This window comes from Pantherophis guttatus, chromosome 17 (assembly GCF_059756535.1).
Source record: "Pantherophis guttatus breed Tessera chromosome 17, ASM5975653v1, whole genome shotgun sequence".
NCBI classification, from domain to species: domain Eukaryota; kingdom Metazoa; phylum Chordata; class Lepidosauria; order Squamata; family Colubridae; genus Pantherophis; species Pantherophis guttatus.
The window spans coordinates 4,844,121-4,871,410 of record NC_142079.1 but is presented as its reverse complement, the minus strand read 5'-3'; the positions used below and the strand labels follow the sequence as shown (position 1 = coordinate 4,871,410).

General features: G+C 44.4%; 1 protein-coding gene across 1 annotated transcript; it reads left to right on the top strand.

Annotated features, from left to right (window-relative positions):
• On the top strand, window positions 1-27,290 carry SLC8B1 (solute carrier family 8 member B1). The gene is made up of 17 exons (XM_060690447.2): window positions 1-104; window positions 3,975-4,147; window positions 5,399-5,777; window positions 8,990-9,142; window positions 9,828-9,880; window positions 11,475-11,531; window positions 11,989-12,095; window positions 13,171-13,338; window positions 13,557-13,664; window positions 14,677-14,724; window positions 16,536-16,666; window positions 19,361-19,502; window positions 20,328-20,449; window positions 22,566-22,719; window positions 23,748-23,828; window positions 25,267-25,331; window positions 26,523-27,290. Exons 3-17 carry the CDS (start codon window positions 5,586-5,588, stop codon window positions 26,718-26,720), a joined length of 1,779 nt encoding a protein of 592 aa, XP_060546430.2. The 5' UTR covers window positions 1-104; window positions 3,975-4,147; window positions 5,399-5,585; the 3' UTR covers window positions 26,721-27,290.

Here is a 27,290-nt window from a genome sequence, read left to right as displayed (position 1 = left end):
TGGCTCCGGCTATAGAAAAAGAGAACCGGGGCGCACGGCTAAAACGTCCCCGGTGGCGCCAGGTTCCAGTTAAACTGCTGCGGACGCCAGGTGAAGTCGGGCAGGTGAGGCTTGGCCGGCAGGGAGGGAGAGAGAGAGAGGGAGGGAGAGAGAGAAAGAGAGAGAGAGAGAGAAGAAGAGAGGGAGAGAGAGGGGGGGAAGAAGAGAGGGAGAGAGAGAGAGGGAAGAAGAGAGGGAGAGAGAGAGAGAAAGAGGGAAGAAGAGAGGGAGAGAGAGAGAGGAAAAGAAAGCGGAGGCGATCTCCCCTTGGAAGAAGAGAGGGAGAGAGAGAGAGAGAGAGAGAGAGGGAAGGAGAGAAGGAGAGAGAGAGAGAGGGAAGAAGAGAGGGAGGGAGAGAGAGAGAGAGAGAAGAGAGAGAGAGGGAGAGAGAGAGAGAGAAGAAGAGGGAGAGAGAGGGGGGAGAAGAGAGGGAGAGAGAGAGAGGAAAAGAAAGCGGAGGCGATCTCCCCTTGGAAGAAGAGAGGGAGAGAGAGAGAGAGAGAGAGAGAGAGAGGAAAAGAAAGCGGAGGCGATCTCCCCTTGGAAGAAGAGAGGGAGAGAGAGAGAGAGAGAGAGAGAGGAAAAGAAAGCGGAGGCGATCTCCCCTTGGAAGAAGAGAGGGAGAGAGAGAGAGAGAGAGAGAGAGAGAGAGGGAAGGAGAGAAGGAGAGAGAGAGAGAAGGAGAGAGAGAGAGAAGGAGAGAGAGAGGGAAGAAGAGAGGGAGGGAGAGAGAGAGAAGAGAGAGAGAGGGAGAGAGAGAGAGAGAGAAGAGAGAGGGAGAGAGAGAGAGAGAAGAAGAGGGAGAGAGAGAGAGAGAGAGAGAGAGGGAGAGGGAGGGAGGAAAAGAAAGCGGAGGCGATCTCCCCTTGGATTGGACTCCGGACCGGGAAAGAAAGAAAGAAAGGAGAAAGGGGGTAGGCTGGCTCCACATCTGGAGGAAAGGTTGTTTATAGGCTCGCGGTCGCGGGTGGCGTGATGATGGGCCGATCGCGAGGACCGGAGAACGCGCGGGGTTTGGGGTTTTTTTTTTCTCCCCCACTCGGTCGAAATTCGCTTCTTAGAGCTTTCTTTACGCGTGGGGGAGCTGAGTTCAAATCCCGACGGTATCCCTGGGCTGCACGTTTGCTGGATTTTAGATTCACAGAGTTGGGAGGGACCTTGTAGGTCATCTAGTCCAACCCTCCATCCTACATCGTTTCCGACAAATGGCCAGTCCAGTCTCTTCTCGAAAGCCTCCCTGGATGAAGCTCCTACAACCTCCGAAGGCAACTTGGCAGAGAGGGCAGTCAGCTTCTTTAAAGGCCTACCTTAAAGGGGGGGTGTTGTTGTGAGGATGAAAGGAGAAGGAGGCAGGCTAAGATGGATGCTGAAGGACCATGACCAAACGGCCTTGGGCATTCGTGCCACCTTGGCATCGCTTAAACATGTGGAGACTCTAGAAAGAGTGCATAGAAGAGCAATGAAGACGATTAGGGGACTAAAACATATGAAGAACGGTTGCAGGAACTGGGTATGTCTAGTTTAATGAAAACCAGGACTAGGGGAGACATGATAGCAGTCTTCCGATATCTCAGGGGCTGCCCCAAAGAAGAGGGAGTCAAGCTATTCTCCAAAGCAACTGAAGGCAAGACAAGGAAGCGATGGGTGGAAACTAATCCAGGAGAGAAGCAATTTAGAACTAAGGAGAAATTTCCTGATAGTGAGAACAATTAATCCACGGAACAACTTGCTTCCAGAAGTTGTGGATGCTCCAACACTGGAAGTTTTTAAGAAGAGGTTGGACAACCATTTGTCTGAAGTGGTGTAGGGTTTCCTGCCTATGCAGGGGGTTGGACTAGAAGACCTCCATGGTCCCTTCCAACTAGTTTGCGTGAACTTAGCAGTTTGAGAGCCAGTTTGGTCTACTGGTTAAGGCATCGGGCTAAAAAGCAAGAGGTAGTGAGTTCAAGTCCTGCTTGAGCCATGAAAGCCGGATGGGTGACCTTAGCTAGTCCTTCTCTCTCAGCCCAATCCACCTCACAGGGTTTTTATTATCGGGCAAATAATAGGAGGAGGAAGGAGTGTCGGAAATATTCGCCACCTTGAGTTACTTGTAAAAATAATAAAGGCAGGTTATAAATAAATAAACTCCATTGTATGTTAGTCAGGCTACTAAGCTTGGCATATATTTTGTGGATATACAGTAGTGGCCAAAATTGTGGGAACCTTTTGGGAAAAGTGTATTTTTGAGGTTTGATGGCTAATAACACCACTTTTTTTTTTTTTTTGGAGTTTCAAGATCATCCTATCCCACTGCTGGAATGGCCTGGGAATAGCCCAGACCTTCACCCAATTGAAAAATCTATGGAACCGACTAAAGAAACTGGTTAGTCAGAAGCGACCCAGCAATAAAACCCAGTTAATAGAAGCCATTGTTCAATCTTGGTTTCACATTAGAACAGCTGCAGAATTCAAAGACTTGGTTCACTCCATGGGAAGACGTTGTAAGGCCATCATTCATGCTAAAGGTGACCCAACTAAGGATTATTTGACATGTTGATCATTTTTGTATATCTCATTTTTTCTATGGGGGATCATTTTTGTATATCTCATTTTTTCCTACATGTTTCACTTTTCATATTAATGCTGTAACTGCTATTCTAATAGCAAATCCTTCATAAAAGTTATGGCATTACATTCTTAATTAAATGATCTTTCCATTGACATATAATTTTATGGGTACTACTCCAAAATAAAAAAAAAGTGGTGTTATTAGCTAGTTTTAGAAAATACATTTTTCCCAAAAGGTTTCCACCATTTTGGCCACTGCTGTATAAATTCTCAGATAGCCCACCCACCCAAAAAGTCGCCCAAGCTAGCCCCTGCATACCTCTGTCTTTAGCTGCCTTTAGACTTTGCTTCTTAATAGAATTATAGCCCCTGAACTGAATTATAAACACCCCCCCACCACCACCAAGAATCCATTAAACGAATGGTCCCTCTTTGCATTTCACTTCTGCACTCTGCAAGCGTATTATTCGGTTTGTCGCTGTCACACTCTCCATCCTTCGTGCCCAGGGAAGGACATTATTTAGGAATCAGCCTTAGAAAATTTCCCCTGGGAGCCCCAGCGATGGGCTTGAACTGGGGTGGGGTGGGGGGTGTAGATCAAAGCCCAGCTGGATTCAATCGCTCGATCGCTGGATTCGTGAGCAATCAGGCAAGAGATTCTGGATTCTCTCCTCGATGAAGAGCTTTTGAAAGCTGGTGCCTTCAAAGGATTGTGTAAAAGGGAAAAGGGAAGGAAGAGATGATAGATTTATGAATGAACTTCAGGGGTAACTGATATGACACCTTCACCCGGCAGTTCCTGTTTTGAAACAGGAATTAACCTGGAAATAAACTGGTTGATTAAGCAAATCCAGAAAGCCAGGGAACATTTTCGTTTCTTCGGAGGCATTCAGAACATGTCTGGCTGGTTTAGCAAGCAGCTCGCAATCATTATTCACCTTAATAATAATAATAAAAAAAAATTATTGGGCCCTTCCAAAGTAGGTGAGAGTGAAGGAATCCCCCTAGGCAATTTACTATTTTTATATCCGCAAAACAAGGGCCGTGTTAAAATAGTCACTGCAAGCTTGTTTTTCTTACACCCATTCCAGTTTTGTGCAGTTTTCTTTTCCTTCACTAACAACAGGCAGAAAACTGTAAATACATTCAAAATCTGTAGAATGTGGGAAAAGATTTGCAGGCTTCAATGAGAGACTCGTAATGTAGCAGGTAAAATTTTCTCTGTCAGTCATGTCTGACTTTTAGGGCGTGGTGTTCAGCCACATTTTTTGGCCCAGGGTGTCTGTTGCTTGAAGACAATTTCCATGGTCATGTGGCTATATGCCAAAGGCTCACGGAATGCTATTACCTTCCCATTGAAGTGGTACCTATTTATCTACTCACAGTTGCATGCTTTCGAACTGCTAAGTGGGCAGGAGGTGGAGCAAGTAACAGGAGCTCAACCCGTTGTCTGGAGCTCGGGTCTCGAACACGGGCGTCTTTAACCACTGAGCCATCACGCGGCAGTTGCCTTTGGGACAACCGGGACCTGGATTGACCGAGAATCTCCAAGCTCTATGTAATTATTATTATTATTATTATTATTATTATTATTATTATTATTATTATTAATATTAATATTAATATTAATATTAATATTAATATTAATATTAATATTAATATTAATATTAATATTAATATTAATATTAATATTAATATTAATATTAATCTTTGGTGAGATTCACAGCCTATGAGGCTGGTTAATAGCTCAGCAGCTCGAGTCCTAACCAAGGACCTAGGAACTGTTAAGGTATTGTCGGAGGATGTAAGCTGTTCCGAGTAAGGTGGTTTATTATTATTATTATTATTATTATTATTATTATTATTATTATTATTATTATTTAAACTTTAGTGAGATTCACAGCCTTTGAGGCTGGTTAATAGCTCAGCAGCTCGAGTCCTAACCAAGGACCTAGGAACTGTTAAGGTATCGTCGGAGGATGTAAGCTGTTCCGAGTAAGGTGGTTTTTTGTAGAGTCAAAATGTTCAAGTCCGGCAAATTTAGAATTTCTAAATAGCGGGGTAGCCCTTTGGGTATTGCTCCAAGGGCTCCAATTACAATCGGGACAACATACGATTTCTTTTTCCACAGTCGCTCAACTTCAATTTGCAAGTCCCGGTACTTTGTGATTTTTTTCTTGCTGCTTATCTTCAATCCGTGCATCACCAGGTATTGCAATGTCAATGAACCATACTTTTTTCTTTTCAACTATTGTTATGTCAGGTGTGTTGTGGACCAAGTGCCTGTCAGTCTGAATCCTAAAGTCCCACAAGATCTTGAGTTTCTCATTCTCTAAAACTTCCTCAACCAGATGTTCCCAGTGGTTTTTGCTGTACTCAAATCTATATTATTATTATTATTATTATTATTATTAGTAGTAGTAGTAGTAGTAGTAGTAGTAGTAGTATACTAATGGTTGCTGCCAGCGTCCTAGGTACCAACCAAGTACCTTCTTAAGATTATGATTATGATTATTATATTTTAATTGTTTGCATTGTCATGTTTTTTTTTTTAATGGATTGCATTTTACATTTCTGCCAGCCTGGACTTCCTTTGGCTTCCACAATTAACCAGGGGAACAACTTGCCTCCAGAAGTTGTAAATGCTCCAACACTGGAGGTTTTTAAGAAGAGATTGGATAAACCATTTGTCTGAAATGGTATAGGATTTCCTGCCTGAGTAGAGGGTTGGACTAGAAGACCTCCAAGGTCCCTTCCTTCCAACTCTGTTATTCTATATTCTGTTTGATTCTCCCTTTTCTCCCTACAGAGGGGATGTCGTGGTAACTTCTTCTCCAACTTTCTGCTGAGCTCACTTCTCCATTTCCATCAACGGCTGGACGTTGCGAAACTTCCTGGTGGTTGGCTCTCTTCCCGCCTCCTCCTCCTCTTTTGATATCGCCGCTCCCGATGCCGTGACTTGCCATAACTTGCCCTCTAGACGGCGGTCTCAAAAAATGACAAGGCAATTTTTTTGGCTGGGCCTTATGCCAACTCTCTGGATTCTCTGTGTGGCCTTCCTGCTGGTCGGGAAGACGGAAGCGGTGGGACCTTCTGTTGGACGATGGAACGCCAAGTTCCCAGCATCCTTTTCAACAGATGGTCATCATGGACGTTCTGGAATCCAGAGCTCCACCTCAGATGTGGACGTAAGTGGCCCAAAAGTTGGAAACATGCTTCTTTCTTCTTTTGGATTCTACTGGGGCTAAGGTCAACCTACATTTAGGCAAGAAAAACCAAAATGCACAGGTACCGTATAGGTGGTACCTCGCTCAATAGTAGCAGTAGCTGTGAGAGGGATCTGTTAATCTGTTAAAATGGCAGCCGCAACAGTGCGACCGAGCCCTATGCGTCTTTACAAGCGTTGTGAGAAAGATTTGGAGCAGGGGTGGAATTCAATTTTTTTTACTACCGGTCCTGTGGGCGTGGCTTGGTGTGGATATGGTGTGGCTTGGTGGGCGTGGCAGGGGAAGGATACTGCAAAATCTCCATTCCCACCCCACTCCAGGGGAGGGATACTGCAAAATCCCCATTCCCTTCCCCACTCCAGGAGAAGGATACTGCAAAATCCCCATTACCACCCCACTCCTGGGGGAAGGATACTGCAAAATCCCCATTCCCTCCCCACTCCAGGGGAAGGATACTGCAAAATCTCCATTCCCACCCCACTCCAGGGGAAGGATACTGCAAAATCTCCATTCCCACCCCACTCCAGGGGAAGGATACTGCAAAATCCCCATTCCCTCCCCACTCCAGGGGAAGGATACTGCAAAATCTCCATTCCCACCCCACTCCAGGGGAAGGATACTGCAAAATCCCCATTCCCTCCCCACTCCAGGAGAAGGATACTGCAAAAAATCCATTCCCTCCCCACTCCTAGGGGAAGGATACTGCAAAATCTCCATTCCCACCCCACTCCAGGAGAAGGATACTGCAAAATCTCCATTACCACTCCACTCCTGGGGGAAGGATACTGCAAAATCCCCATTCCCTCCCCACTCCAGGGGAAGAATACTGCAAAATCCCCATTCCCTCCCCACTCCAGAGGAAGGATATTGCAAAATCTCCATTCCCACCCCACTCCAGGGGAAGGATATTGCAAAATCTCCATTCCCATCCCACTCCAGGGGAAGGATACTACAAAATCCCCATTCCCACCCCGCCGGTTCTCCGAACTACTCAAAATTTCCACTACCGGTTCTCCATAACCTGTCAGAACCTGCTGGATTTCACCCCTGGTTTGGAGCTTGAACACCCCTTTTCTAGAATATCCTGATGTGCGTCATAATTAACAGAGTTGGAAAGGGATCGGGTAGGTCATCTAGTCCGACCCCCTGCTCAAGCAGGAGACCCTACTCCATTTCTGATAGATGACAGCCCAGTCTCTTCTTGAAAGCTTCCAGGGATGAAGCTCCCACAACTTCCGAAGGCAACTTCTGTTCCATGGGTTGATTCTTCTCCCTGTCAGAATATTCCTCCTTATTTCTAGGTTGAATCTCTCCTCAATCAGTTTCCATCCATTCTTCCTTGTCTGGCCTTCGGGTGCTTTGGATTTGTCACCTTGATTTTCTTGACTATAACCAGTTTCTTCTGGGATAATCAGGAAGTGTTTTCTTTGTCCTACAACTTGAGTAGAGCTTAGAAGCTTCAGATGGTGGAGAATCTAAGCCACCCGCTTCATAATAGGTGACATGACCTGGAAGTGATGCAACTTCTGGGAATCATTGGTGAGGAAGGATCCACATGCAGGAGAGGTCAGATGTTGGTTGGGTTTACCAGCTGACCATTATCGATGGGTCCTCCTTGAGCCTCCCTTTCATCTTTTCATGAGAGGCTTGAGAGATGAGTGGTGCGGTGGCCTAGAGGTGGAGCTCTCGCCTCCCACTCAGGAGGCTGCGAGTTCAATCCTAGGTAGAGGCAGATATTTCTCTCTCTCTCTGGGCACAATGAGATTATATCTGCTGACTAAAACTCCGTATTGGCGACAGGAAGGGCATCCGGCCAGTAAACACTTGGCTCCATTTGGTTACCCAGACTCAACCCCGCAAGGGATTATGGGGTCATTAAAAGAAGATGAGCAAAGGATTGAGAGAGAGACTGGCTGGAACTGAAAAAAAAAGGACCAACAGAAGATCTAATGCTTTTGACTCCTAACCTTGATTTTGTTTTACCAAGAACAAAAGACTATGTGTTACGGCTGACTACATATTAATAAAGGAGGGAAGGGTGTTTAAAAATGTAAACAATACCTGCCACTCCTTAAATCTTTAAATAGAATAGAGCCAACGATTTAGTCCTTGGCTCCATTTGCTGAGAAAGATAGACTTTTATTAGAAGTGAAGTGTTTTGCAGTATTGCAAAGCCGGAACGGAGAATCGCGTGTCCAAATCCCTAAATTCTACTATTTTGTACTTAACTGTCTCTCATTGCTCGCCCCTTTGCAACCAATTAGGTTTAGGCAAGATGTTTTCCTAAGATGTTTTCAGTCCAAGCGTAGTTTGGTATGCAGCTCCCTCTTTCTTCCACCTTGAGGCAGCTTCTTGAGAAAGTACAGTTTCTACTTTCTATTTCCCAAGCATTCCCCCTTCATTCCTCCACCCCACAGTTCATGGCAGCCTGTCACCACATAACAGGGAAGCACAAGCAAGCATAAGTTGGCAGCTGACACTTGCCACTGATTAGCAAAGACAAATCAGCTAGATGTTGGAAATGCCATCAGATACCAGGGTCATATTATCATATGTGGTGGACGTGTGTAGAAGCAAAAAAATATTGGGCAAAAATTCGTATTATTCTTGTTGGGGATTTTACCAGAAACCTATAGTAAAGAAAATGTCTATTTGATTATTCATGTAATAACAGCAGCTAGAATTGTATTTGCACAAAATTGGAAAAGTGAAGAGAGCCCTACGGATGAAGATGTGATTAAGAAAATATTAGAATGTGCAGAAATGAATAGGTTAACACTTGCAATTAAAGGAAAGGAAGAATCTGACTATTATAGTAAAAGGGGGTTACTTTATCAATGGTTAGAGAATAAATATGAAAATTAGAAATAAAAGCAGAGGAGTGAAATATCGAAAATGTATTACAAAGTAATAGATATGTTATGTATTAACATTAATCCAAGAATAGATATAAATAATAAACATGGTTGTAAATTTTAATGGTTATTGCACAAAAAATTTGTACTCAAGACGACACACTGTTTTTTAATGAAAGATAAAATGTTTGTATTAAAAGAAAATTTAAAAAATTTTTTTTTAAAAAGGTTGGCGGCTGATAGGCAATGATGACCAGTCTGTTCTCACCGAATCTCTTCTGTCAATTCTGCTTTCTCACTTTCTGTCTCCAACTCTAGTGCAGAGACGTGGGAAAACAGAATCGATCGGTCCGTTGTTCCTTCATCCGGCATAACCCGAACTGCAAGATGGACAGCGGCTTCCTCAACTACCTCAACGGAGTTTTCTGCGTCTTCCCAGCGGCTCTGCAACCTTTGGCCATAACCCTCTATGTAAGGCTCCCTGGGAGAAAGGAGACGTCTCCTATTTTTCTCCTTGGATGGTTTTTTTCCCCCCCACTCCTTCCTGATTTTTAAAAATTGCCTCAGAAAGTTTGGGTCTTTTTAACCTGCGATTTCTGCTGCCGGTTCGGGCAAACCGGTTCAAACTGGCTGAATACCACCTCTGGTTCAAGCCCAATGGACTGCACCAGATAGGTCAATGATGGCTAACCTTTTTGCTGTTGCGTGCCAAAAGCAGGGAGAGCGCGGGGGGGGGGGGATTGTGTGCATGCGTGCCCATATCCATAATTCAGTGCCGCCCTCATGCCCTGCTGCATGCACGACCCCCCCTGCACTCCCCCTGCTTCTGGCACACGATGGCATGGTGGGCCCCGTAGGCCCGTTTTTTTGCCCTCCCCAGGCTCCAGATGCTTTCTAGGAGCTCGCAGGCCCACCAATATAGCTCCGCATGCCACCTGTGGCACGCATGCCATAGGTTTGCTATCATGGGACTAGAAGAACTATCACTTCCAGCCGTGTGATACATATGGCTATGGACTTTGGTCTTGCTGTCTTGGAATCTTGGGAGTTGTAGTCCCAACCCATCTGGGGCAGGACATGCCTGGTTGGGAAGGTTGGGATGTGTCTTCCTCCTCCTCCTTTCACAGCGAATGCCCTTTTCTTTGGTTTCTTGTAGGTCCTCTGGCTTCTCTACCTCTTCGTTATCCTTGGAGTCACGGCTGAGAAATTGTGAGTAGGAGTAGGAATAGGAGCCTGAGTGGCGTAGGAGGCTAATGCCTCCTAAAGGCAGCATTTAACATCCAGCTGCCTGCAATTACTGCAAGTTCAATTCTTACCAGGCTCAAGGTTGACTCAGCCTTCCATCCTTTCTAAGGTAGGTAAATTGAGAACCCAATTGTGGGGGCAATAAGCTGACTTTGTATAAATATACAAAAGGATGAAGGCTATTGCTTAGCACATTGTAAGCTGCCCTGAGTCTCCGGAGAAGGGCGGCATATAAATCAAATTTAAAAAAAAAAAAAAGTAGAAAACCCGGAATCCAGATCCCACTTTCAGAGCCATAGGTCAGAAATGGACTATCCTTCAGACAGGACCTTCTGGCACAGAAGCTGTTTTCTGCTCCCGTGTGCAAAAGATGGATTGGGGTTGAAGAACAGATATCATGCATGTTCTCCTAGGGACCTTGACAAAACACATGAGATCTGATAGACCATGCATAGAGTGTTTTCCTGAAAATAAGACCCTGTCGTATATTTTTTGGAACCCTGAAATTTGAGCTTGGCGTTATTGCCGATTGGGCTTATTATCAGGGGATGTCTTATTTTGGGGGAAACAGGGTACGTGTTTATTTATTATTATTAATTATTAATTAAATTGTTATGCTGCCATTCCTCTACAAGGTGACTCGGGGTGACCACAAATCTGACTGCAACATAAACTTAAAAACGTATGAAGATAGTAGAAAAACATGTCGTCTAAATCAGGGGTCAGCAACCTGCAGCTCTGGAGCCGCATGTGGCTCTTTCACCCCTCTGCTGCGGCCCCCTGTCGCTCAAAATATGTGTCACAATCGCCAATGTGCAACGAAAAATTTCAGAAGAAAACAGCTTTTCAATAACCACAGATAAATCCAAGAAAAGAAAAGTTTCAGAAGAAAACAGAACGTTTAATTCAACGACATATGCTAGTTTTGTGGCCACTCAAGAAATAGTCAGGCACGGGAAGGGTTTTTGTGGCTCCCGGTGTTTTCTTTTCTGTGGGAAACGAGTCCAAATGGCTCTTTGAGTGTTTAAGGTTGCAGATCCCTGGTCTAAATACATATGGAGGAATTGGGTATGTGTAGTTTCGTGAAAAGAAGGATTAGGGGTGGCATGATAGCGGTGTTCCAATATTTGAGGGGCTGCCCCAAAAAAGAGGGGGTCAAACTATTCTCCAAAGCACCCAAAGACAGGACAAGAAGCAACAGATGGAAATTCATCAAGGAGTGAAGCAACCTGGAATTAAGGAGAAACTTCCTAACAGTGAAGACAATTAATCACTATTTCAGTAGAATGAGTTGCATCCATATGTTATGGGTGCTCCATCCCTGGAGGTTTTTAAGAAGAGATTGGACTGCCATTTGTCTGAAATAGTATAGAGTCTCCTGCTTGAACAGAAGGATGGACTGGAGGACCTCCAAGGTCCCTTCCAACTCTGTGATTCTGCTAGTCTTTAACGGAGAAGTTATCTGCAGGAGACAAGGCAGAGACGGGCAAGCAATAAGAAGGGAAGTAGCATTTCAGAAATGTTTAATCATTCTCTTTCTTTTTCTTTCTCCTTCTAGTTTCTGCCCTAACTTATCGGCCATCTCCACCAAGCTGCGGCTGGCTCATAATGTGGCAGTATCCTTTTGTAAGGGCCCCCTCCCTCCTGTCCTTTGGGGATGCGGGACAAAGTGGGTGGGACAAGGAGAAGGTCCCAGAAGGACAACCCATAAAATGGGAAAGGGTGGACCACGGAGGATAAGAGTTGGGTGGAGAATTTGGGGTACGGTCAGAAGGGTCGGTGAAAATGTTGCAGCCTTCTTCCGTTGACCATGTTGAAATGGCAATGAAAAAAATCTCCGGACTGCACAGAATCTTAGCTAGAGGTTTTCACGAACCCCCAGCAGCCCACCCCTGGCCAAGGTCCCTTCCAACCTTATTATTCTATATTCTAATCAGCTTTATGGCAAAGAAATCAGCTCCCTGACTTAGCTGGCCCTGGGTATATACAATCCAGCAGAATAATGGAACGAAGCCCACTCCTGAACCGATCAGCCGTGGTGGTGGATCTTTTTTCCTTAGCCTTTTCCTCCATGGTGTCACCTTTCTGGCTTTCGGAAACGGAGCACCTGACATCTTCAGCGCGGTGGTTGCGTTCTCTGATCCCCGGACGGCTGGATTAGCCATAGGAGCTCTTTTTGGTAAGAATGACAAAGAGACTAGCTGGGTTTGTGCACTGTCTGAAACCAAGGTGTGTTTGAACTCTGTGTCATGCGCAAAGAATTGGGAGTCAAGAAGATGTATTGGTCAAAGCTGAACCCAAGAATCTAGTCAACTGACTTCAATGCTAAATTGGCGGTAGATAAGAGTCAATGAAATTCAAGAGGCTTAGACATTTTGTGGAAATGTCATGAGTCTAGGCCAGTGTTTCCCAAACTTGACCCTTTGAAGATGTATGGACTTCAACTCCCAGAATTCCTCAACCAGGCATACTGGCTGGGGAATTCTGGGAGTTGAAGTCCATGCATCTTAAAATAGCCAAGTTTGGGAAACACTGGTCTAGGCTGATGACTCACTTAACTCTGCCCTCTGTTCTTCTACACTATGGTGGATTAGATAACCTACCAGTAGCTTAAAAGTTTTTCTTTATAGCAACGTTTCGACAGGCTCACAACCCTGTCATCAGCTTCTAAACTAGATAAGAGCCTGAAGATGACAGGGTTGTGAGCCTGTCGAAACGTTGCTCTAAAGAAAAACTTTTAAGGTACTGGTAGGATTTTAGCTAAGGTTTTAAAGGACCTTGCAGAGTGCTCTGTAAGGATTTTTGGAAGATTTTAAGCTAAGATTTTAACCAGAATTTTAAACATTTTAACTAACTTATTTAACATGAGGCGGGAAAACACCCGAGATTTTAATTTTTTGTATATACACACCCGCGAAAACTTAAGAAGACACACACATATATATATAATTATCTGAGATTGTTCTCCACTTCCATTCCTCCTTTAGACCCAGATTTCTCTTATCAGACCCTTGTCTCAGCTGAAGGTCTTCCTCCTGTCCCTCAAGGCCATTCTCACATCCCATCAGAGTATATATGGCTGAGTGAAAGAAAGAGAAAAAAATGATTGGATAATCATTTGTCTGAAGTGGTGTAGGGTTTCCTGCCTGAGCGGGGGTTTGGAGTAGAAAACCTACAAGGTCCCTTCCAACTCTGTTCTGTTCTATTCTGTTCTGTTCTGTTCTATTCACCTTCTCTTTTTATTTTTTTACTAGGTGCTGGCATCTTCGTCACCACAATAGTCGCCGGGGGCATAGCCCTCATGAGGCCTTTCACTGCCGCCTCTCGTCCCTTCCTGCGGGATGCCATCTTCTACATGATCGCCGTGTTCCTGACCTTTGTGGCACTCTATTTTGAACAAGTCACCTTGGCAGAAGCTCTGAGTAGGTATTAGGAAGCTAAGGGGACCTTAGCATCCTACAATGCTTTTACTAGAGCTGGTTTCTTTTTTCGCTACGGAAACTCGTTAGGCAAATTCTTTTTAATTTATTTGAAGTTGATCTAATGTACATGAAGTGGATTCATAAATTGTACACAAACTGGAGAAGGTCCGATGAGCAGAGAAGGCAACATCAGTTGCTGTGATGTTTCTCATTCACAGGTTTCCTTGGACTTTACATCTTCTACGTCTTGACGGTTGTGGTCTCAACTTGGCTTCACAAGAGGCAGCGCAGGGAACGATTGGCCCCACCCAGCCATCCAGAACCAGGTGAGGAGTGGTGTATCTATAGGCCAGAGATGGAGTATGGGTGAACTCCACAGATGATCAATACTCCAGTTCCCATGAGCTCCAAATCAACATGGCCAAAGGACAAGAAAGATGTTGAGTTGGCTTCAGCATCCTTATGAGGAGTCTATCTCTTCTACAAGAAGGGTTTGTGTTTTGGATTGAGAAGGACAGGAATTTAGTTGGTGGCAACTTCTGGTACAAAGTGACCTGTTAGGAAATAATTAGAGGGCAGTCTTGCTTATCTGAGATGAGTGGTACGGTGGCCTAGAAGTGGAGTGATCCTAGGTAGAGGCAGATATTTCTCTCTCTCTGGGCACGTTGAGAATATCTCTGCTGAATATAACTGTCACGTTTCGATGTCATCTCAAATAAATTGCATTTCCCAAACAAATAATCTTTGCTGAAATCTTCCATTTATTGAGTACAACAATCTGTTCCCGACTCCATTGTAGCCGACACTAACCCTCTGACCCCAAACCCTTCCCTTTCCGTTCCCCAATTCTCAGCGTCTCATTGGCCATCTTCCAAGTCAGTCTCCCCATCTCCTGACTTCAACTCACAGGAATGTCCCCCCTCCCATCCCATCTCCTAGGGGATATTATCTACAGAGAAAATAAGTAGGTGAAAAGTCAAGCCTCTTCTTCTTCTCTTTATGGCAGCACTAGAATGCTGACATCTGCATTGGTGACAGGAAGGGCATCCGGAGTCTTCGGAGAGGAGCGGCATATAAATTTAATTAATTAAATTAAATTAAAATCCAGCCAGTAAACACTCGGCTCCATTCAGCTGCCCGGACTCCACCCTGTAAGGGATTATGAGATTGTTAAAAGAAGATGCTGAATCTTGCCTACCTGAGATGCCAGAGCAACTCGTGCTAGACAAACTTCCTTAGATGCTCTATCATCTTGCTTTACGTTGTCACCTGAAGCTCAAGATTTGCAGTATAGGAATATGATAAACGCATTTCCTCTTTGTCTCTCTTTCTCTCCAGAGCTTTCAACGGATTCTGAAGAAGGTGACAATGCAAACGTGAATGGGGGTAAGGCATCCTCCATTTTCTAAGCACGCAGATGGCTTAGAATTGATTTTACCTGTGTAGCCCATAACGCTCTTCCCTTTTCAAGCTACTCAAGCCGAAATTAATTCAGCTGTTGAGTCCCACTGGCGGCCAGCAGAGTCGGACAGTGAGGAGGTTGGGGTGGAATATGGACCAGTCCTGGGGGCTGGGGAAAGCTCGGATGAAGACTCTGCATCGGAGGCAGAGAGGGAGCTAAACAGCAGTGAGGCAGAGGAATAGCTGGAGCCTGTTCCCAGTGTGCACATGCGCAGGGCTGCCAGAAGACAAGAACAGCTAAGAAAGCAGGGTCAACTCGGGAGTAAAGCCACACTTTGGTGGTGATTGGCCCCTCTCATAGGAAACAGAAGAGGAAAGAACGGGGAGGGGGCTTTTGCAGGAAACGATTCATTTGTTCCGTGACTCTGAGAGACTCTGTGCCAAGTTTTGCCTTGTACTACGGTTGGAAACAAGTTATGTGGCAGCTTGCCAAGCGAGATAAGGTCTGTGTTGATAAATATTCCTTTGAAAAACTGTTTGGACAGGCCTTGCTGACTGTGAATGAAAGGAATTCACAGTCGTGTAAATAAAAGAGGTTTTGCCAGGACCAAGACTCTGCTTCCTGCTTTTTAAGGGAGCCTAAATCAGAACACCAGCAAACAAAATTGAGACGTTTCCTTGTTCTTGAGGTTCTTCAGAAAGCAGGGAATGAAGTCCCTATTCTGGTTGAAGAAGTCTACTGTGGTCCTTGCAGGTTTTTACCTGCGACTGGAATAGGACTTTATCCATTACTCGTCAATAACTCAACCACCCTTAACCAAGTTTTCATCGTCTTCATCCAAAACAACCTTCTCGGAGATGATGGGATTCACCGGTCAACATCCTCTTTTGATCTCTGATCGATACAAGTAGTCCTTGACTTACAAAAGTCCATTTAGTGACCGTTCAAAGTTACAACGGCACCGAAAAAAAGCGACTTACAACCATTTTTCAAAGTTTGCAGCATTCCCATGGTCATGTGATCAAAATTCAGACACTTGGCGACTGACTCATATTTATGACGGTTGCTGTGTCCCAAGGTCACCTGATCAGAAGTTTTGTGAACCTCTGACAAGCAAACTCAAAGGGAAAGCCAGGGTCACTTAACAACCAGGTTACTAACTTATCGAACTGCAACCATTCACTTAACAACTGAGGCAAGAAAAGTCGTAAAATGGGGCAAAACTCACTGAAGAAATGCCTCACTTAACCACAGAATTTTTGGGGCTCAATTGTGGTCATAAGTCAAGGACTACCTGTAAGTTGTTCTTGAGATAATACCACTGTCAACTCGCAAAGCATCCCTGGCCTGCTCTCGAGTTGCCATAGGCAAGGGGGATGGGAAGCCAAAGACAGATGCACATTCCAGACTTATCTCTCTCAAGGCTGTATCCCAGGGTTACCCACAGCGGTCGGAGGGGAGTGATCTCTACAACCCGCGAGCCTTCAAGTCAATCATAACATTTGGCAATTGCCAGGACTTGTTCCTGCACTTTTCCTGGCAGGGACAGAAGCCCTGGTCATTTCCTTTTTAGAATTGAAAGTGTAGGATGGATCCAAAGTCACCCAGCTGGCTTTGTGTCTAAGATGGGGCTAGAACTCCTAGGCTCCTGAGGTTCTAGCTTAGTGCCTCAATCAATACACAAGCCAACTCATCTCATTCTCATATCCGCCTTTTCTCCAAGAAATGCAAGAGAGAACGACACGTCTTGATTCCCGACCGTCTTTATAGCTTCTTGTTCCTTTCGCTTGTGCAGAGGAAGAGTATCAACCGCTGTTGCCCTCGGAGGAGACCACGTTCCAGATTCTGACTCAGTCCATCAACCCTCTGGATTATAGGAAGTGGAGGAGGAAACCCTGCTATTGGAAACTGCTCAAGGCGTGTAAGGTGAGAGCTACCTCTTTCTTATGTACTGTGTTTTTCCGAAAATAAGACCTATACAAAAAATAAGCCCTAGCTTGATTTTACATGCACATCCAATATAAGCCCTACTTCCCCCAATAAGCCCTAGTTAACACCCCACCCTCTCCGTTGCACCTGGTTGCACGAGGTGGGTTGAGGTGCACAGGTAAAAATCAAGCTAGGTGTTCTCACCTAGGCTTCCTTAGAAAGTAAACAGCACAAACATAGTCCCACCAAACCTCTTTAATTCAAACGGCTGTGGATTATTGTCTTATATTAATTTTTGCTCCAAAAGATGCATTAGGGCTTATTTTCTGGTTAGGTCTTATTTTGGGGGGGGAATACGGTACTAAATGCATCCATCTGGCTGACAATCTTAACTGGGGCATATTTTGGGGGTAGGGCTTATATTATGAGCATCCAGAAAAATCATGCTAAGGCTTATTTTCCGGTTGGGTCTTATTTTCGGGGAAACAGGATACATTCAACGCAACACATTAAACCATTCAGTTCAACACATTCAACCCAACATATTCTTCTTCTTCTTCTTCTCATCCTTCCTAGTACCTATCTCTTCCCACTTATATGGCTAGATCCATGTTGCTTGTGCCTTTGCAACTTATATCGTTTTTATTGTTTCCTAGTATGATTTGATGGCTTATTAGTATCCTATGACTATCACTAAGTGTTGTATTTTATGATTTTTGACGAATATATTTTATTTTTTCTTTATGTACACTGAGAGCATATGCACCAAAGACAAATTCCTTGTGTGTCCAATCACATTTGGCCAATAAAGAATTCTATTCTATTAGGACAGCGGTCCTCAACTTCGGGCCCATGGATTGACACCGGTCCACGGCATGTCCAACTAATTTTGGAGGGGGTGTTTTTGTTGCTCAAAAATGCTTTAGTTAGAACAGGGGTCGGCAACCTTAAACACTCAAAGGCCCTAACCGGAAGCCCCCCGTTCAATTCTGGAGCCAACCGGAAATTCGGTTCCCCCACCATAGAGTCTCCTCCTAGCACAGCGTCCTTTTTCCTCGACCTATCATAACTGAAAGCCCTATCAATTGTGGAGCCAACCGGCGACAGGGAGCCGCAGCAGAGGGATGAAAGAGCCACATGCGGCTCCAGAGCCACAGGTTGCTGACCTCTGAGTTAGAACCTCCAAATTGTCCACCATAAAACTAAAGGAGAATTTTTGTTTTGTTTTGTTTTTCTCCTGTTTCTTCCCATCAATTTTCATTCCAGATGCAATGTTGTTTCTGCTGAGTGGACGTTTAGAGAGATTTTAAAGGCCACGCTCTTCCTGTTGAACTCGGCGAAGCACTAGACCGACAAGTTTTTATTTTATTGTCCTTGGGAGCCAAAAAGTGACTTTTCTTTCTCTTACTTCTAGAAGAAACACATGAGGAATACGGGGGGTGGGGTGTGTGCCAAGAGGCACACGAAACAGTCGTTCCCCATTTGCCAATAATAAATGCAGCTCCTTCGGTTTCACACGTTTGTGGTTTCCAAGGTGTAAAGTTACAGACAGAGCCGAGACCCCTTCGCAATTCTTGTGGTGATGAAGGTGGTGACTCAATCCGGAACATAAGGAACAGCGACGTTTTAAAAACATCAGTTTGGTCTAAGTGGTTAAGGCCTCAGTCTAAAAAAGCAAGAGGACCATGAGTTCAAATTCCACCTTGCTCTGTCGATGACGTTGGGGATGTTTATTTATTTATTTATTGTTTCGCTTTATATGCCACCCTTCTCCGGAGACTCAGGGAGGCTTACAATGCGTTAAGCAATAGCCTTCATACTTTTGTATGTACCTGCTTAGTAGGGCTTTTTGGCCCCCCCTCAGCGGTGTTCTTTTTTTATACAAAGTCAGCTTATTGCCCCCACAAACCGGGTCCTCATTTTACCTACCTCGAAAGGACGGAAGGCTGAGTCAACCTTGAGCCTGGTGAGATTTGAACCTGCAGTAATTGCAGGCAGCTGGTGCTACTTAACAGCACTTTAGCCTGCTGCGCCACCAAGGCTCCTTAATGTTCTTAGTGGTCCCTTGATTAAGGCTATTGTTTTATGTTTGATTGTCCGGGTTGGTGATTCCTTGAAAAACTGCTTGTATATAAACAGAGAGTGAACTTCACTCCCTTCCAGCACTGATGACGTTACCTAGTTCGGTAATGAAATGTCTTCAAGAAAACAACCAAGCTCAGAGAGCACCACAGACTCCATAGTCCTCTTCTTCCTCTTCCTCCACTCCACAACCCCATTCCTTTTTAGCACTGATGATAACGTTAGTAATACAACGTCTGCAAGAAAACAACCACGCTCAAAGAGCAGCAAGGAACCAACAATCCTCCTTCTCTTTCTCCTCCTCCTCCTCCTCCTCTTTCCCTTTCCTTCTCCTCCTTTCTGCAACCCCCAATCCCTTCTCGCACTGATGATGTTACCTAGTTTGGTAATTAAATGTTGCAAAAAAAAAACAACCGAGCTTAGAGAGCACCACGGACCCCTGAAAAGCTTCCAGATCTTTTTCCTTCTCACCAATAAAGCCCTCTCTAACGAATGGTTAAGGCACCAGGTTCAAAAACCAGGAGATTGGGAGTTCTAGTCCCACCTTCTGCAGAAGTGCAGAACAATCTCTAATCTGGGCGACTTGCTGATAGCTTCTTCTCCCTACAGCTTCCTGTGGAATTGGTCCTTTTACTGACAGTACCTATTGTTGATCCTGACCGGGATGACCAAAACTGGAAAAGGCCGCTGAATTGTCTGCACCTGGTCACCGGCCCACTCATCTGCATTCTCGCCCTGAAATCTGGAACCTGTAAGTTTCCACCTTTCCGTTACAAACTGGGCTGCGTATTGGGAAGATGGCTGAGTGGTGCGGTGGCCCAAAGGTGGAGCTCTCGCCTTACAATCAGGAGGCTGTGAGTTCGATCCTCGGTAGAGGCAGATATTTCTCTCTCTGGGCACGTTGGGAATATATCTGCTGAATATAACTCCGTATTGGTGACAAGAAAGGCATCTGGCCATTAAAACACTCTGCTAGCTCCATTCAGTTGCCCAAGACTCCACCTTCATTACCCGGGATTCTTTAAAAGAAGATGATGATTGGGAAGATGGAAGTGAGAAGGAGGAAGGAATCTTTCTTAATCTTGAACGCCCCTTGGTGTATAAATCGTCTCCATTTCACTTTCCAGTACTCCCAGTTAGAAGGGGAACCTTACAGGTGTGAGAACTGGAAATTAGAAATCGGAATAGAAAGGAATTTTGAGCTAAGTTGGGGAATGTATGAAAGAGCCATGAAGGTTACACAGTCCAGAGATATACAAAACGAGATATACAAAAATGATCACCATGTCAGTTAATACTTAGTTGGGTATAACTTTTAGCATGAATTATGGCCTTACAACGTCTTCCCATGGAGTGAACCAAGTCTTTTAGTTCTAATGTGAAACCAAGATTGAATGATGGCTTCTGTTAACTGGGTTTTATTAACTGGGCATGGGGAGGGCAGGGATTTTTGCTACCGGTTCTCTGAACCACCCGTCTCCATCGCTACCGGATCGGGCGATCCGGTCTAAACCGGGAGCATTTCACCCCTGAGAAGTGGGGACATGACAGCCGTCTTCCAATATCTGTGTTGCAGATGGTCTCTACAAGCTCCAGGGAGTCTTCCCAGTTTGGGGTCTCGTCGTCCTGGTAGGAGCTACGTTGGCTGCCGTTCTCTTTTGCGTCACCAGGAATGGAGAACCTCCCAGGTGCCACTTTGTGAGTCTTGCGCGAGCACTTGAGATGCGGTCGGAATGCCTCTTGTGAAATTCGGTCTAGACATTCCCCCACCTTCGGCTTCTGAAATTGCCAAAACCATTCCCAGCTGATGTAGAAAGCAATCATACCTAGATTCCCACAAAGATGAAAGGCCAAGCCTGAGCTGATCGTAATAGGGATGTGGAAACCAGCTCTTAACTAATGGCCGGTCCATCGATTCCTTTCCCAATGAAAGCCTCCTCCAGACGTGTTGCACGTATCAAAAAATAGAAAGAACGGAAGCGGAAATGGAGAACTGATGAATGGAATAATGGAGATTTGAGAACTGGACTTCTTTTTTTATGTTCAAGGAGAATTCCTTGAAATCGCACTTGGAAGAATAGAATAGAATAGAATAGAATAGAATAGAATAGAATAGAATAGAATAGAATAGAATAGAATAGAATAGAATAGAATAGAATAACAGAGTTGGAAGGGACCTTGGAGGTCTTCTAGTCCAACCCCCTGCTTAGGCAGGAAACCCTACACCACTTCAGACAAATGGTTATCCAACCTCTTCTTAAAAGCTTCCAGTGTTGGAGGCAAAATATTTGGAGCCTTTTGGTCTTAAAATAGGCTCTTTCAGTCATAAAAACAAAATTTGCTTCATTTCTCTGGGGAGAAATGAAAAGTGAACAATTCTGGGTTTTTTTGTTTTTTTGCCTGTCCATGTCAATGTCTACTTTTCAAATTCCTTTTCTGGACTTCCGTGCTAGGATGCGGAAAGCGTTTTGACTGGAGGTATCTCAGATGCAAAGATCCCATTTTAAATGCAAAATGGGCACTTCTGAGCATTTTTGTCTTCAGCCCAAAATAGCTCCTCTTTTTGAGTTTGGGATACTCCCATTCTGCTCAAAACACGCTATTTTTTTTTTCCCCCTCCCTGGCTCCAAATGGGATATTTGGAAGCAGTTCAGACTGAAATTTTCTGTATTCAGCAGCTGTTCCTCTCTCATCTCATAGTCATGTTGCAGCCAAATTGCCCACCCTCTTCAAAAATGCAAATGCAACAAGAGGAGAGGTTGTGCAACCAGCTGATTCTAATCCAAGATTCTCAATCCAGATACGTGGACTTCAGCTCCCAGAATCCTTAGCAGTTGCCACGCTTTATCCACACATCTGGAGGATGCTTAGGTTAAGGAAAGCTGTAGGAAGCCACAATATTGTTTTTAAGTGTATTTATTGTCAGTTAGCATGATAAACCACTGCTTCCTGTTGGCGTTGCTCCTTGCAGCTGTGGCTTAAAATGATGCATGTGTGCAGGGGCAAGAACATGATTTCTGGTGGGGGTTTCTGTTGATTTTGCTTTTATGTCTTTCCCAATCTCCAGAGGTTCGAGAAAAAAACATCTTTCAGAGAGACTGGGCAGGAGGGAAAGGAAGGGAAGGGGAGGGAAGGGAGGGAGGGAAGAAAGAAGGAAGGAAAGAGGGAAGAAGGAAGGAAAGAAAGAGAAAGAAAGAGATAGGGAGAGAGAGAAGGAAGGAAGGGAAAGGAAGAAAGAGCAAGGAAGAAAGAAAGAAACTAACTTAGTTGTGCTAATGGTTAAGGCATCAGACTAAAAAGAAAGAGAGAGAGAGAGAAAGAAAGAAGGAATGGAAAGAAAGAAAAAAGAAAGAGAGAGAAAGAAAGAAAGAAACTAACTTAATTTCTGCTAATGGTTAAGATACCAGGCTAAAAAGAAAGAAAGAGAGAGAGGAAGAAGGGAAAGAAAGAAAAAGAGACAGAGGGAGAGAGAAAGGAAAAGAAAGGAAAGGAAAGAAGAGAAAAGGGAAGGAAAGAAGATGAAAGGAAAGGAAACAAAAGGAAAGAAGGAAAGAAGAGGAAAGGAAAGAGGAAAGGAAAGGAAAAGAGAGAAGGAAAGAAGGAAAGGAAAGGAAAGGAAAGGAAAGGAAAGGAAAGGAAAGGAAAGGAAAGGAAAGGAAAGGAAAGGAAGAAAAGTTTGAAATTACTTTGCTGGACTGCAAGACTGATCTCAGCTTATACCGCAGGAAATACTAAAACAAAACCACAATTTAACGGGAAGGGTGAATTCATTGTTCTCTCTTCCTGAGTTTCCTTTCCTTCCCTCTGGCAACAGCTGTTTGCCTTCCTGGGATTCTTCGTCAGCGCCATGTGGATCAACGCCGCAGCCACGGAAGTGGTGAATATCCTGCAGACGCTGGGCATCATCTTCCACCTGAGCAACACCGTCTTGGGCTTAACGCTGCTCGCCTGGGGAAACAGCATCGGGGGTAAGCAGAACAAGCCGTCCTATAGGCGTCTCCAGCTATGATTGGGACGTGGTGGCTCAGTGGCTAAGATGTTGAGCTGGTCGATCGAAAGGTCGGTGGTTCAGCGGTTCGAATCCCTGGTGCTGCCTAACGGGGTGAGCTCCCATGACTTGTCCCAGCTTCTGCCAACCTAGCAGTTCGAAAGCACGTTAAAAAAAAATGCAAGTAGAAAAATAGGGACCACCTTTGGTGGGAAGGGAATAATGTTCCATGCGCCTTTGGCCTTGAGTCCTGCCGGCCACATGACCACGGAGACGTCTTCGGACAGTGCTGGCTCTTCGGCTTTGCAACGGAGATGAGCACCGCCCCCTAGTAATGTGAATGATGTAGGAATAGTACAGGATCAGCTATATGAACACTGAAGGACCCTCTTTATTCACATTATTATAAGAAAGAAATGTGCTTGTTTAGAGATTACACTAGGTCAGCTAAATTCCATTCTTGGTAATATATATCTTCTGAGGGGCCTAGCTGTCAAGGATGCAAGGACATCCATATGTAATATATATCTTCCGAGGGGCCTATCTGTCAAGGATGCAGAGACATCCATCTGAAACAAAAAGTTAATTATTATCCAAAAGCAGTCATGAATCTACGCATCAGCAAACACAGAATTGAGGAAGGTTGTTTAGCTAAAATAATCTCATGAACTAGAAAATAATGAAAGAATTTAGTAATTAGAAAGTGTCAATTATAATGCAACAAATGTATGTTAACCATATATGGAAAAGTGCTGGGCTTGCAAAATCCTTTGTCTTGGAGATGTATAAAAGCAGTTGTATCAGAGCTCTTCTTGGTTCAGAATTGCAGATACAAATCTGGTTCTGAAACTGCGCAATAAACTGTCTCTGGCTGACCCAGGAATGTTGTTTGGTCCCATCATTCCATAACACTAGAGTCAGGAACGATGAATTGTTGTAAATCAAGGACTGCCTCTATTCCAGAAGTGAATGCTGAATGCTGAGCCTGTCTTCTCTTTCTCCCAACAGACATGTTCTCCGACCTCACCATGGCCCGGCAAGGTTACCCCCGGATGGCTTTTTCAGCCTGTTTTGGGGGTATTATCTTCAGTATCCTTTTCCCAGAATTGCAGGGCTCAATTCCAAGCAAGGAGGTTGTTATGTCCTAGTGGACAATCATTTCAATGTGAGCCAGCCGTGTGCCGCAGCGGCCAAAAAAGCCAACATAATCCTAGGCTGCATAAACAGAGGGATAGAATCAAGATCACGTGAAGTGTTAGCACCAATTTATGATCCCTTGGTAAGGCCACACTTGGAATATTGCATTCAGTTTTGGTCGCCACGATGTAAAAAAGATGTGGAGATTCTAGAAAGAGTGCAGAGAAGAGCAACAAAGAGGATTATAGGGGACTGGAGGCTAAAACCTATGAAGAACGGTTGCAGGAACTGGGTGTGTCCAGTTTAATGAAAAGAAGGACTAGGGGAGACATGATAGCAGCCTTCCGATATCTCAGGGGCTGCCCCAGAGAGGAGGGGCTCAACCTGTTTTCCAAAGCCAAACAAGGAATAACGAATGGATGACTAAGGAGAGATTCAACCTGGAAATAAGGAGGAATTATCTGTTAGGGAGAACCATCAACCCATGGAACAGAAGTTGCCTTCGGAGGTTGTGAGAGCTTCATCACTGGAAGCTTTCAAGAAGAGACTGGACTGCCATCTGGACTTCAAGAAGAGAAATGGTGTAGGGTCTCCTGCTTGGGTGGGGGGTTGGACTAGATGACCTCCAAGGTCCCTTCCAACTCTGTTAATCTGTTAAACATCTTAGCGAATGCAAGAAGTTTCCAGATCCAAGACCTTCAATTTCACTCTTTTAAGGGTTGGACTAGAAGACCTCCCAGGTCCTCTGCAACTCTGTTATTCTATTCTATTCTAATTACAGTCCTAACTCAAGGACTGCTTGAATACTAAACTTTTCGGTCCCAAATGCTGGTTTTTGCATTTTGCAGCATCCATTTCACAGCTGGAAGATCGCAGCTGTTTGAAGAGAATAATAATAAAAACGATACATTCAATTCCCAACCCAATAATAATAATAAAGTAATAATAGATTCGACGTCCACCGTAGCTCTTTTCTAATCAGCCTCTTCCAAAACTGGTTGTTGCATGGCCAATAAAACTAGTCCAGGGATCAGCAACCTGCAGCTCTGGAGCCGCATGTGGCTCTTTCACCCCTCTGCTGCGGCTCCCTGTCGCTCAAAATATCACTCACAGCTGCCAATGTGTGACACTTGCTGGCACACGATTTATTGAGCTTTTCAATAACCACGGATAAATCCAAGAAAAGAAAAGTTTCAGAAGAAAACAGAACGTTTAATTCAACTACAGATGCTAGTTTTGTGGCCGCTCAAGAAATAGTCAGGCACGGGAAGGGTTTTTGTGGCTCCCGGTGTTTTCTTTTCTGTGGGAAACGGGTCCAAATGGCTCTTTGAGTGTTTAAGGTTGCAGACCCCTGAACTAGTCGAATCTTTTCTCCTGAACTCGCTCCCAGATATGCTTGTCGGCGTCGGGCTGGGCTGCCTTTTGCAAATGTCGAGCAGCAAATGGGTAGTGAGGGTATGAAACATCGGTGTCGTGTTGTGTATTTTGTTTCTTTGCTGCCTTTATTCCCTCCCGGCTCTTTCCCGAAGGGGGAAATGCCGATGAGCGATATTTTTTCCTGCCGAAGTAGAAGGGTGGGGGTGTGTGAATTGCTCCTCCTCTAATGGAGGAGGTGCAAACAGACATAAAAGAGAATGTGTGTAGCTCAAGAGTTGAAATGAGAGGTCCTTGGTGCTTTCTGAGCTTGGTGGTTTTCTTGTAGACGTTTCATGACCCTACTAGGTAACATCATCAGTGATAGAAGGGAGTGAGGTTGGCAGGGAGGAGGAGGAGGAGGAGAACTATGGGGTCCTTGGTGCTTTCTGAGTTTGGTGTTTTTTCTTGCAGACGTTTCATTACCCTAGTACAGTGATGGCTAACCTTTTTGCTGTTGCGTGCCAACAGCCAACAGCTGATGGGTTCGCCATCACGGCCTTAGTAGGATGTATGTTGATTGTTTATTTAGCATCCTATGACTATCGCTAAGTGTTGTATCTTGTGATTTATGAGGAAGGTATCTTTTATGATTACTATGATCATGATTTATCACTTATAGCTTTTATCTACAGTGAGAGCTTATGCACTGGAGACAAATTCCTTGGTGTCCAATCACACTTGGCCAATAAAAGAATTCTATTCTATTCTATTCTATTCTATTCTATTCTATTCTATTCTATTCTATTCTACTCTACTCTACTCTACTCTACTCTACTCTACTCATTTCTATTCTATTCTATTCTATTCTATTCTATTCTATTCTATTCTATTCTATTCTGCTCTGTTCTACTCTACTCTACTCCTTATTTCCTATTCTATTCTATTCTATTCTATTCTATTCTATTCTATTCTATTCTATTCTATTCTATTCTATTCTACTCTGCTCTATTCTGCTCTGTTCTACTCTACTCTACTCCTTATTTCTATTCTATTCTATTTATTCTATTCTATTCTATTCTATTCTATTCTATTCTATTCTACTCTACTCTATTCTGCTCTGTTCTACTCTACTCCTTATTTCTATTCTATTCTATTCTATTCTATTCTATTCTATTCTATTCTACTCTACTCTACTCTACTCTACTCTACTCTACTCTACTCTACTCTACACTACACTACACTACACTACACTACACTACTCTAATTTGCTCTTTTTCTCTTTTTTTGCAGCTTGAGTCAGACGGCCTCTTGGTATGGATTCTAGCAGGTGCCCTGGGCCTCAGCCTGGTCATTTCTTTCCTTTCGGTGCCTGCCCAGTGCTTCCATCTGGGATCAGCTTATGGCTACTGCCTCATAGCCTACTACATGGTCTTCCTAACCATCGCGCTGCTAACCGAGTTCGGGGTGATCCGAATTTCCAGCTTCTGAACGGAGCCTCTCCTCTGAAGGTCTCACCAACGTCTCCCAAGGTTGTTGGATCTGCCCTCAACCCTGTGATTTACTTGAAGATGGTGCCTTTCGGGGACAAAGACTTGCTGGCAAGGTCTCGAATAGGACTCGGTACCCAGATCGGATGCTGGCCACACGGCGGGAAGGATGATTAGTGAAAACTGGACGCCATGGCTGTGGCGCTGCGACCGACAAGCCAGCGGTTTCACATCCTTTGGATGCGATTTGGGGATTTTAGAGCCAAATTCAAGATTAGACAACCCGTGAGACACCGTTTGTCCCCCCAACCCCCGCTCCAACCACCCCCAACAGTGTTAGCTTTTCCAAATATAGATAGAAATTTTTTTTAAAAAAAAGGTATCCTTTTTAAGAAACGAGGTTCGTTAGAAGTATTTTTCGGTTCCTGAATTGAAGCTTGAATGCGTCCCTCAGGTATGTAGGGAATTTTTCATCCACTCTACTCTACTCTACTCTACTCTACCCTACCCTACCCTACTGTACCCTACTCTACCCTACTCTACTCTACCCTACCCTACCCTACCCTACCCT

Coding starts and splice junctions, on each gene's coding strand:
- SLC8B1 (XM_060690447.2), top strand. CDS start 5,586: ATGACAAGGCAATTTTTTTGGCTGGGCCTTATGCCAACTCTCTGGATT. Junction 13,339..13,556: donor CACCTTGGCAGAAGCTCTGA/GTAGGTATTAGG, acceptor TCTCATTCACAG/GTTTCCTTGGACTTTACATC. Junction 14,725..16,535: donor CAATGCAAACGTGAATGGGG/GTAAGGCATCCT, acceptor TCGCTTGTGCAG/AGGAAGAGTATCAACCGCTG.